The 12,296-nt window shown below is 43.1% G+C and overlaps 1 protein-coding gene across 1 annotated transcript in view; it reads left to right on the top strand.

The window, feature by feature from the left end:
• Positions 1-8,204, top strand: part of LOC134138329 (galactosylgalactosylxylosylprotein 3-beta-glucuronosyltransferase 1-like) — a 30,721-nt gene extending 22,517 nt beyond the window's left edge. Inside the window, exons 4-6 of the mRNA XM_062571829.1 lie at positions 56-352; positions 847-954; positions 4,742-8,204. Of these exons, the coding sequence (XP_062427813.1) occupies positions 56-352; positions 847-933 (384 nt within the window). The 3' untranslated portion in view covers positions 934-954; positions 4,742-8,204. The remainder of the gene's footprint in view (positions 1-55; positions 353-846; positions 955-4,741) is intronic.
• The last annotated feature ends 4,092 nt before the right edge of the window (positions 8,205-12,296 follow it).

The following is a 12,296-nucleotide window of genomic DNA, read 5'->3' as shown; positions in this document are numbered from 1 at the left end:
GGGATAAACATCATGGGCCTGAATTCTCGCAGCACTGTTTCCTTCTGGCCTACAGATGCGCTATACAAGAAGGGTTTCAGTCTGGCCAGTGGCTTTCGTTGGAGGTCTGCGATATGAATCCCCAAAAGTAAGCCCAGCAGGGAAGGTGGTAGGCTGGAAAACCGTCTTTGACCCGAATCGACCCTTCGCTATTGACATGGCTGGATTTGCCATCAGCATCAAGCTAATCTTGGAGAAGCCTCAAGCCAGTTTCAAGCTGGAGGGAGTTAAAGGAGGCTACCAGGAAACCAGTTTGCTGAAGGATCTGGTGACTATGGATGGGTTGGAGCCAAAAGCAGCCAACTGCACAAAGGTGAGCAGGATAAGAGACCTTGAAGATATCTTCCTCTTGCTCGGTTCTGGCCTCTCCTGCAGCCTCCTGCTATGCCCCATTCACCTTCTTCTGTGGCTGCTACTGCGCTAGAGCAGATCAGCTCAGAATCTTGCTGAGGGAGATAGACAGAGCCTGTCAAATGCTTTGCAGATGAGAAGCTCAATGAGTGCCAAGGAACATTTAGTGCTATGCACTGTAATTGTGTTAATAAAGAGCCTCAGCTGCATAATTCACACCTTGCTTTCTTCCCCAAAATCCAAGAGGATTAGCAGAGGATGGAGTCTGGAGTTCTTGTCCAGAACGATCTTTCCTCCTTGGCACTTACAAAGTCTCCCCCCAGGACGGAGACTTTGAGAGGGAGGGTTGCACGCCTCAAACAGTTCTGAGCCCCAAGTTGCTCAGGATCCTACCTGGTGCCCTCAGCATTTCTGTGGCATCCAGAGCCCCTCAACTCTCTCTGTGGTTCCCTGTAGGTGCTGGTCTGGCACACAAGAACTGAGAGGCCTACTTTGGTTAATGAAGGCAAACGTGGATTTACAGACCCCAGAGTAGAGGTGTAAGCAGAGAACCAACTCCAGAGTGTGAGTATCCTTGTATTTATTACTTCTAGCAAGGCAAATAATCTACACTGTTTTCCTTATATGTGTTATTAGTTCCTCTAGGACTGCATATATAAGAAAGTCCCACCAATTCCCTTATCATCACCCTTTCCACAAGAAACGAATTCTCACCTTTACTCCCTTACTGTCTCAATAACTGAATCAACTGAATCAATAATCTTATTGATTCAAGCCTTCTTGCAGTTCACACAGAAGTTTTGCCTGCATATAGATGAGAAAAAAATGGCAGAAAAAATCTCATGGTTTCACTCAGTAATAATGACAAGTCAAAGTTCTTGCTCCCCTATAAGAGATTCCTACCATGTCCAAAGTCTCTTGAGTGTGGCAGTTGCTCTACAGTGTATGGAAAGACACCACATTCCTGCAGATGAGCTTCTTCCCTTGCAACTTTGCAGCCCTGCCACCTCTGCTGTGATATATTTCTCTACCTTCAGCTTTTCTCCTGTAACAGGCGCTGCATGAACCTCTTACATGAACAACCATGGTATGGGGCAGCATGTAAAGGTTGATGGGACACTTATACCATCTCAAAACAGCAAAACAGCAAAACAGCAAAAAGTAACCTACACAAACTCTCATGCAATCTGAGGGGCTCCAGTACTGACATTATCAGAGGAAGGAGTACGTCTGCTGTTGAGGAGAAATAGTGAAGGCACTAAGAGTGCCTGTATGGTCCACAGAGAAAAGTTCAGCGGGGTGGAGGGTTTACAGCTACCACCACAGGTGAGGGCAGGAATGTATCAGAGCTCAGTGATACATTCTTAGAAATTAAGAATGATGAAGAGTAGGTTCCAGACGAGCTGTAGAGACAAGAGCTCTAATGTGTACCAGCTATATGGTAGGCTGTAGCTGGGCTCTCTGCATTGTTGTGGGCTTGGCAACACCACTCTGACACCATGGCAGATCAAGCCAGATGAGTATCTCTTATCCCAACTATCCAAATCCAGCACGATCTGATGGCTATGACCTCCTCTTTATATCATCTGCCATGTCCTCTGATCTCAATGTTTGTCCTTGTCAGAATCCTAGCCCACAAATCGCAGAATAAAGGCATTAATCTGGGAGGATCCAGGTCTTCCTGAAAGGGCGCATTCAGCATCCTGCACTCTGTGGCAAGGTACAGGATGCTGAATGATTTATCCCTCCTGTTTTAAAAGAAGATATTTCAGGGCTGCTTTCAGTTCAGTCCTCAACATATGCTTCAGCTCAGATATACCAGTGGAACAAGAATGACAGATTTTTTACACAGTCATGAAATTCTGCACTGATCCAGCATGTGTATTACTTGTAGTTGTGTACAGCATTTCCGCATCATCTTGTCACCTCTGAATGACAGCTCTGCAAAGAATGAAAAGCAACTCCAGCTCCTGCACATTGCAGGGATGGGAGTAGGGACTCTGGTGTATCCTACTTGGCCCTCCTATTGGGCTTAAACCCTATATCGTATCTGCCAGCCTTCCACGAATATCTCAGATATCCTAGGGAAACTAAAATGATGCCAGACACCTATGCTTGGCAACAGCACCTCTCTTAGCCTGTGCTTGTTTGACATCCACTAGCAGAAACGTGCTCATTTTATATACCCATTCATGCTAGGCCTGCAATAAAGTAAAGCTATGACTTCCCAAGCTCAGCTCTGCTCAGGATCCAGTTAACTGATAGGGAAGTACCACATCAGACATGATGAGCAGACTGAAAAAAAAGAAATAGACATATTAGGCCTGCTTGTCTTCTTATCAGAGGAGGAGATAAATACTCCATTACAGATTGAGAGCACGGATGTAATGGTTTTATAAATGTACTATGTGTCTGCTCTTTTGTCCTCCCCCTCACTCCCTCCTGCCCAAACACTGGCCATCCTCCATGAGAAATGTCATTCACCAACAGTGAATTCTCAAGGGGATGGCTTCCTAAAGGTCAGAATTTGACCCACAGTCCCTTCTGTATCATCATCTTCTATGTAGGGCACCTGCCCTAGCCTGCCAACTGGGTAGGCAGCACCCTCCCGAGGAAACAACTCCAAAGCAATGCCTTGAGTGTAAATGTGCTGCCCTGAGAAGCCTAGTGGATTCAGCTGAGAGAAGCTTTGGGCAATCAAGCAAAATCACCATGTTCTCCCTTAAAGTTTTAAACTGACATCCCTGCTAATGACTGTACTCTAGAGGTTCCCTAATATCAAGACTGCTGAGCTTCAGAATCTTGCAGACATGATCTAGATAAGCTAGAGGAAAAACAGGTAAAATTCCTCCCCTGGGGATGTTCTGTTCTATAGCTCCAATTGTGAGAATATTTCTGTCTTTCCTCCCAAGAACTTGTCCTCATTTTGGGTCAGATTAGGCCAGGTAAGTCTCAGACCTCCCAGAGGCCTTTTTCGCTTTTAACACCTGGGGGCATGAGCCAGAAAGACATTGCTCAGTGCAAGGTTTGGCGCTTTGTTAACCCCTTAGTTCAACCACTTTCATGGCTTCTGGACATGTGTGCATACTCTCTGGATTGCCACAGGTGCAGTGTAAAGGGATGTGCTGATCATGTAATCTGCAAAGATCAGGCTTTAATGGGTACCACATAAATAGCAGTTATATCCTCTCAGTTAGAGTTCACTCTTTTCCTCACCTGCATTCCCACTGCTCTTAGCTGTGTTTAGCTGAACTGTTGCAGTGTTTGTGAATCTATGAGAGAAGAACTATACACTCCAAATCATAGAAGATCAGAAAAGAGGAAACAGTAAGACATACGCCACTATTTTGCTTTTCATAAGAGACCAAAAAAAAAGCTCAAAAATCAATGAAAGTGTTTTACCTTTATGCATTAGAAATTCTACTGTTTTTTCTGCCCCAAGAAACATTAGGAAGGATCTGAAATGTGTTGAGATTTAGGACAGTGAGTGAGATCCTCAGCTGTTTCTCCTGTCGCTTTGTGCAAAGTGGAGGAGTAGGAGGGAAAAAAAAGGAGGTCTCTGAGCTCGTCTTCAGCTAAACTAGCACTTCCACTGTGGAGATATTGTAGAAAGTAACCATAAGCCTGTTTTCTGAAAAATGCTGTGGGGACAAGCAGGGTATAAAGGGGAATGTTGGGTATGTGGGAAATCCTTAGGATTGTCTGTATTACAATAAGGGCCACAGATCAAGCAAAAGCCATCACAGCATATGTCCCTGCAGACTATGTATTGGGACCCACTATAGAAACAAAATCATTGGTTTCTGAGAGGGGAATTAGTTTCCCTTAGTATTTTTCCTTTGTTAAATCCTGAAATCTATCACTCAAAAATGGTGTTAAGAACTACCTGTTCTATCGTTATCACTATAACAGGCCTTTGAGAGAGCACTCACTCAGTTTAGTACAGCTCCTTCTGCCTTGTGACATCTGGAGACAGGGAAAGAAACTCCCCCACTTTCCAGAGCTTCCAGACAGGCTAAACACGGATCCTCAGACCTGATCATCTTGCTTTTTCTTGAAAAACTATCAGAGTGGGTAAATAACAATTTTACTGAAAAAAGAACCTCCAAAACCTTTTACTAATTCATTAAGAAAAACATTCCACCTCTGAACTCTGTGGTATAGATAGAACAATCAGTACTTCAGCCATACCCCTAACCTGAAGTGGTAGCATAGCTGAGGAACCTAGTTACTGATGCCTGGTTTTAGTCAAGTACAGCTCTCTTGAAAATTCTTCTCTTGCCATGATGCAGTGGATAAGATATTGAGACCTTCCTCCCTTCCTCACTCCATCTTGTGTTTGTTTTGACAGAGGCACAGGGCACCGTTGGTTCCACAAGTTCGTCAGCAACCACAACAGCTGTGCACGCTGCCCGTTCTCCCCAGCAGTCTGCTCCACCATTGGAGGATGACAAACATCCCTAAATATGGCCACATCTATCAGCTGCCATGCCCAAAAGGTGGTAACAAACAGGGACAGAGCTGATGTAGTGCCCTGTAATCCTACAGATCTTTACTTTTGACTTCATGTACTGGCTCTCATTTCCCATCTGGAAGAAGAGTGCTTCCCTTCCCCTATGGGCCCTGTGTTCATTCATTAAACGGGAAATTTATTAGACGTGATCTTCATTCTCTGCTGTGTCAACGTAAAGGCTGAAATCCAGGGTGGCTATGGGATCTCTGAAGATCTCTCTTGGCAGCTTGTGAAACTGTAGTTGTACAGCTGTGGCGAGCTACAATGATTCAGAGGCTGAAGTTGTCACAGAAGCATATCTGTCAGTCAGCCTGAGAATGGCATGCTCTCAAAGCAGCTTAAAAACACGACTAGCATAAGAGAGACTCTTCCTCTGAAGGATGCACTCAGACACCTGTATGGCTCAGCCTTCAGTTTTTTTTCAACTGTGCTGAAACACCTCATTCTCAATTTGGGAGCTCAAAAAGTTATGTAGGTACCGAGGAGGGATCCATTGCCTACACCTCAGCTTGTTGCTTCAGCTGAGAATGGAACTGCCCTAAATTACAGTTGTTTTGGAAAATGCCGTACCAGATCCCCAGACCCACAGCCCTTCAGATGAAGTTCCTCTCCCCCTCAGGGAGACCTGGCAAGTACTGTACCTCATGGCCATGCCTGCGTGTGCCACTGGAGAGGCCAGAAAGCAGCAAAAAAGATGGGTGGACTTGGAAGTTTTGTTTCTAGCCTTGAACCCCATTGCGGCGCCATCAGGCACTTCAGTAGCCTCAGATCAGATATATAGTGTTGTTTACTCAATTTCCACACACAGAGACACCTCTTTGGAGTGCAGGTGGGTGAGAAGTGCTCAGAGAAGAGGAACGCTGAGCCTGTGCTCATCTCCTGTGAGAACATCAAGGAATGTGGAGAGACGTCATCAAAAAACTCTTCTTGAGCACCATAAATGACAACTGAAGTAACAAATGTGACAAATGAGTTTCAGGTGAACTTTGAAAGGCATATTTGCCCCTGTGATCAGACAGAAGAGTCATGGTTATCCAGAGCAAGTTCTTTTTCCCTTAATAAAACAGGGGGACAGTGAGGGTAAAGGCAGCCCACAAAGGAGGATGTAACAAATAAGGACTGGAGGATAAACTGGATTAAAAGCACAATTGTTTGTACCACATAGAAGAGGGGCAAGTGTCACTCCTATTTCCAGGAAGATACCTTGAATGACCTAGAAACCCCTCTAAGCACATCTTGAAAACCATCTTCACTCAAGCTGTGAGAAACAAGGCTTTAGGCTTTCAAAACACATTGAGAATTTTTTCATAGCTGGGGGAAAGTTATAAGTAATTGAACCATTCCTCACCCAAGAAAACCTGAGTTGGCAGGAGACTTATTTATTTGTTGATTTATTTATACTAAAGTTCTTTTCTGCCTTTTCCTTGTTTTGTTTTGCATTTTAGCTTAGCTCATCTAACATATTCATGAAGAAAGAATATTTCCCCCCTCACCCCAAATTCTCACAGAAGAATAGTAGAGCTTTGCATTCACAGCTGAATGTCATGTTTCACGTTCCCTGGGGTTTCTTTACAATGGCATCTTAAACTGGCAAAATAATCATAAACACAGCAAGGAGGTGCAGTGAGGGAAACTACCATTCCTTTATGCAAGAGATGTGGATGGCACCAAGTTTCTGCCTCCCAAGCAGTCATAGTAAGGTGAAAATATGCAAAAGACTGCCTCACTCAGCAGACAATCCCTACAGGATGCTGGGAAGTTTCCAAGAAGAGAGCTTTTCAAAGGATACCTGAGACAGAGAGAGAGAGAGAGTCAGTCCATGTTCCCTCGCGTGGAACTAGTAGCAGCACATCCTGCTGTGGGATGGGGGTTAGAGTACAAGGAGGAGGAAAGGGAGTAAGGCACAACTTCTCAGAGAATTCATGCGAAATCAAAGACTAGGCTGCAAACAGAGAAATGGAAGCTGCCCTTAATTTGAGTGTAATGGGGCTCAGGCCAGAGATAAGCACACCCAGGAGAAAAAGCTACCTTGCCCATCAGCTCAACATGAAGGAATACTAAGTGTACCATGAAAATTGTGTCTTCTCTAGACTCTAGAAAATAGTCCTTTCTATTTTCACAAGGGCCTGGCATGTTGGAACTGGACAGCAGGAGGGGAGCCTGGCTTCTGTAAAACACTTTTTCTTTATTTGTCAGAGCTTTATGTCCCGACCTCTACATAAGGTAATAGGTGGGGCTTTGTCCACCTCTCCCTGCCAACTGACTGGCAGGCTCACTGATCCCATCCCGCATTAAAACAAGTGACCTTCTTGGTGATTTTAATGAATGAGCAAAAAAGAGGGAATAGAGGAGTTATTTAGGATCTTCCATTTTCCCCTCCGTGATGGGTAAGGTTACTGCCCGTATGAAAAGCAGGGCATATGGTGACTGATTCTTTGGCCTTTAATCCTGCTTTTGGCTTTTTCATGCAGGTCCTACATAGAGTTTCGGCATTGCTTGAGCAAGTTTGTAGCAAAGGTCTATTGCCATTGTAAAGGATACCTTCCAACACACATTTTTTAGGGATTTCTTTGCTCTGCATTCCTATAAGAAAGTGAAATTGTTATTCCTATTTTTGCCACTGAGAACTTGGATTCCCATGAACTGTGCTACACTGTCAGCTCAGTGCAGGTCTGAGCTTGCTCTCAGGACTGGAGCCTTCACACCAGTTCTATTCTTGACCCAGCCTGACCCTGGAGCCCTGCAGGAGAGGAAATTCTGTGAATCAATAAATTTGATTCACTCTAAATTGTGCAGACCCAAATCCTTGTATGGGCAGTATGAATGTACACAACCACTATTCCAGAATAGCAGACATTTGGACCTGTTTACCATAAATACTCCTTCTTTGTAGAGCAGACTAAGGACAGCAAGGACTGCTGTCAGTCCAGATGCATCAGCTAAGCACAGATGAGTAAGAAGTATCACAAGTTACGATGGCTATTTGCTAGTAGAGCTTGGTGAGAGAGCCCAAGAATGGAGCAGCAGTGAGTGTCACAGGTTTCAGGGTAAGCAAATACAGGGGTACAGTAGGAAGGGAATCTGCAGATCAACTCTAAGATGCTGAAAACAAGAGAAGGCATCAAAACAACTATTTTTACTAGCATATTAGTGTCTGATATTCATATACTCTCAGATTCATCCTATTCATCAACCAATGAATACTACTAACATTTCCTGTTGCAGAAAATACTATTGACAAGGGAAAGAGAATATCAAGGAAGCAATTTTTAATGGTTATTTATTTATATTGAATGGTACTAGAGCATTATTAAATATGATGTAAATAGTACAATATGGCACCATTGTCTGTCTTGCAGTGTAAGTGCTTATTTCTTTTCCAGGAAAACCATGGACTCGGTAATGAAGAATGTTATCATTCCTTTCAAGGGTATTCTCTTCAGTCTTCATCTGACCTAAATGCTACATGGGAAATGTAAGCAGAAACATTTCAGTTTCCTGGGATTGGAAGAGGTTGCCTGCATTACAGAGGTGAAGGAAAGAGACAGAAAGCAGCATGAGTATTTTGTCTAAACTACACAGTTTCATGGTATCTCTAGCCACAACTTGTCATTCAAGTGATGTAGTGACAATTCCTACCAAGACTGCTCTGTAAAAGTGCTGTTCAAAATTCAGAAATGAGTGGTGGTCAAAACACAGGGCAGTTCTCCATCACAAGGTTCTTAATGCAATGACAATCTGTATGGCAGTCATACCTAAACAAGGCTGCTAATAGTGAGCAAAGACTACATAATTTTTGCTGGGTGGACTTATTTAGGTCTATTCTGCAGGTTCAGCTTTGTTGGGTCAGGCAACTCCTGCACCCTGTCCTTCCATCTGGAAAGATGCAGGACAAGCTCCTGGCAGCATGATGGTAAGATATAAGGGATCCCCCATAGGAACACAGAGACATATCACCTCTCTAGGGTCTCAGCAAAAGTTGATCCATGGTCATGTATCTGTTTGGCCAGTGTGCTACGTGAAGAGGCTCCCCAAGTGGTCCTAGAGGCCCTGAAACCCCTCAAGAGACATTTTTTAACTGCCTTCCTCCTGCAGGATCAGTTCCTCAGGACAGGTAGCAGTGAGTGGCAGCCAGGGCAATAGCTTGTGGCCCTGTGCAATTGCATCTCCTGGTGAGAGAGGGAAACATCCAGGAGCAGCACCAACAGGGTAAGAAGGAGTAGGCTAAGGCATTGTAAGATCTTGTCTTTCTAATGAGTCGCACACTATTACCAGATCCTGCTCCTGCCAGTCCCTAGTAAGCCACAACACACTGAAGAAAGTGTATAAACCCTCACCAGAGCCCTAGATGTCAATGGGATCAGACAGAGAAGCAGCTCTGGTCTCTTGATTTTCACTATTCTCTCCAGACAGGAGGAGAAGGGGCAGGCCTACTTAATGAGACCTACTGTGGGCTAATTCACGAGCTTGGGAGAAGCTAATAGACCCAGGTCCTGTTTCTAATGTTGTCATTATGAGCATTATTGTCATAATGCTGTTATTGCTCTGTCATTTGGCCAAGGTACGTGCCATCAGTTATCTGTAACTTTGAGTTTTCTACAACCATAAGGGACCTATGCCTCAGAAAAACGGAAGCACTTTAACACTCTTGAAGAAGCATTGCTAAAATTTTAATGTATCAGATAACAGGCCAAATCCATGCCTGCTTATGTCATAACAATCACACTTGCAGAATTATCATTTAAGGTGCAACATGGGATGTACAACCAAGGCTCTGAGAAAAGCTGAGAAAAAAATGTAGTGGCTCAAGGTACCTGAAGTCTCTGCTCTGCTAGAAAAAACAGTTCCATCCCTAAAACAGGGACAGTTCTGCTTGGCCATGGTGGCTGAAAGCCTCTACAGTGCCTTTGGCAAAGATTAATACTATCTTCCTCTTTCCGTGATAGAAATCCTGGGATGGGGAGAGCAGCAGATAAGTAACACTGTCTGATACTGCCTGACCGCACTATTGGGTATTGCTCTGTTACACCAGCGCATAGTTCCTTCCCTCTGTTCGCAATGCACCTTTAAGGCTGAACTTCCCAACCACTCTACCGCATTTTCACCAAGGAACTGGTGCAGGTCCCAGGAGAAGGGTGTGGGAGGAAGAAACAGAAGAAAGAGAAAGGCAAATAAGAATGAATCTTATTAAATGGTGTGAGGTACTTCTCTGTTTCTCATCAAATTCAAGACTGATTGGAGGTGAAATTACACTTGGAGGGAGGGGAAGCACCCTCCCCTGGGACATCCACAGGCTCTTGCACAAACTTAATTTCAAGCTCTGTTGAAGATTTTTTTTTTTTTTTAGTACACATTCGTTTAATTTCTCAGACATGTGAAAATGAGAAAGTCAGACCTTTGACTGTGAAGATAGCCCTGTGCCTGCTTCTTATGGATCCAGTTTCACATTGTTTTTTTCTGTTACTGCCCTCAATATATCTGTGCTCAGGGGTTGCTAAAATGCTTGCCATCTTCTTTCCACACTTCAGCAGAGACAGTTAACATATATATTTTTTCATTTAAGCAATTCATTTTGAATTAAAAAAAAAAAGAAAGAAAAGAAAAGAAAAGAAAAGAAAAGAAAAGAAAAGAAAAGAAAAGAAAAGAAAAGAAAAGAAAAGAAAAGAAAAGAAAAGAAAAGAAAAGAAAAAAGAAAAGAAAAGAAAAGAAAAGAAAAGAAAAGAAAAGAAAAAAGAAAAGAAAAGAAAAGAAAAGAAAAGAAAAGAAAAGAAAAGAAAAGAAAAGAAAAGAAAAGAAAAGAAAAGAAAAGAAAAGAAAAAAGAAAAGAAAAGAAAAGAAAAGAAAAGAAAAGAAAAGAAAAGAAAAGAAAAGAAAAGAAAAGAAAAGAAAAGAAAAGAAAAGAAAAGAAAAGAAAAGAAAAGAAAAGAAAAGAAAAGAAAAGAAAAAGCTTTCCACAGCTCGGTTTAGAACAGGGATACTGTGACCTTGAGAAGGCTTGGTGGCTTGGGTCTGTCTGGCACCATGAAGCGCTGTTCTGCATTCAGCTCTGCAATCCATACTTGCTTTCTAGTGGGAAAAATGCTTATGGTGGGTTATGATCCAGTCATTTCACTGACGATGGCTGAAAGGGAAGGAGAGAAGTCATGACTCTTGCATTTGGTTTTGAAAGGATATTGAAGGAGGAAATCTCAGAGGTTTAATTCTCCAGGCACCTCAAAAAGACACGCTGTTTGCACACAGTCTAGCTAGTTATGTTAGTTTTCCAATCTCAAGAGCATATATACTCAGAGATTTAAATAAAGAGGCTGTTACCTTTCCTGTTGATCTGCTCGTGCCTGGAAACAAGCACAAGGTGACAGCTATAACAATTAATGTGGTTGCCAGTTTAAGTTAGCTGTGCTGCTGGTGCAGGTCAGTTCCAGGGTGCCTTGTTTCTCCCTGCCTCAGAAATGGGTGGAGGCAGACAGGCTTTGCCCAGGTTGTTCCTACATCATGATTTCCTACTGTGATCCAAGGATGGACTGCAACCAAAGCATAAATTCAGGCAGTACCAGGTCCTAAAGCCGTCACTGCCAGCAACTGCAGGCCATACCACTGAACTCTTCATTCCTCTGGTTCACTACTGACACAGAAATTAATTCTTTCTTGATCATGGTATTGCATTAACTGGAGCTTTCAATAGAGCAGTGAGTGTCTCCTTGTATTATTGCAAATCCAGCAAAGGATTAATCATTAGCAGGATGAGTAGGAATTCGAAAGCAGGAGAAGTCCATGTTTACATATTGGGAGTCTTCTGAAAGATTCCCTGCAGACCATGCTATTTCCTGCAGCTTTCTTAGTTTTCAATGAAAGTTAAAGGGTAGTACTTTTTGGTACAAACTGTGTAACGACAGTGGCGCTGAAGTGGTGTCATAAATCCAGCTATTGACTATGCGTGGAAGGGGCAAACAACATGGGTTCAAGCTGTGGAGGGAACATGTCTTGATTCTTTTCTAAAGACAGAACAAATACAAGCGAATGCTAGTGGAAGACTAGCATGGTGAGAGTTGGAAAGGCCCCAGGTACGTAAAACCAGATATTTACTTTTTTACTTGCTTAGACATCAAAATATTTATTTAATGATATGTACAGCAAGAACATCTAAGAGTCCTGGTCATGGACCAGACAGTATGCAAACAATTGCTATGTGCGGTGAACAAGTGGAATGGTTCTGTCTACGAAGAGTTTACAATCTAAAACAAGAGATGAGGATTACAAGGAAATAAGCTAACAATGACTAGCGCAATAAATCTGCTATGTCAGTACAGCAGTTTTCTCTAAACATCGTGGAAAAGGATGGACTGGAAGGAGAATAGCTAAGTATTTTCAGAGCTGGCCAGACATGGGAAAAGGC

This window comes from Rhea pennata, chromosome 1 (assembly GCF_028389875.1).
Source record: "Rhea pennata isolate bPtePen1 chromosome 1, bPtePen1.pri, whole genome shotgun sequence".
In the NCBI taxonomy this organism is placed as follows: Eukaryota; Metazoa; Chordata; class Aves; order Rheiformes; family Rheidae; genus Rhea; species Rhea pennata.
This window is presented reverse-complemented; position numbering and strand designations above follow the sequence as displayed.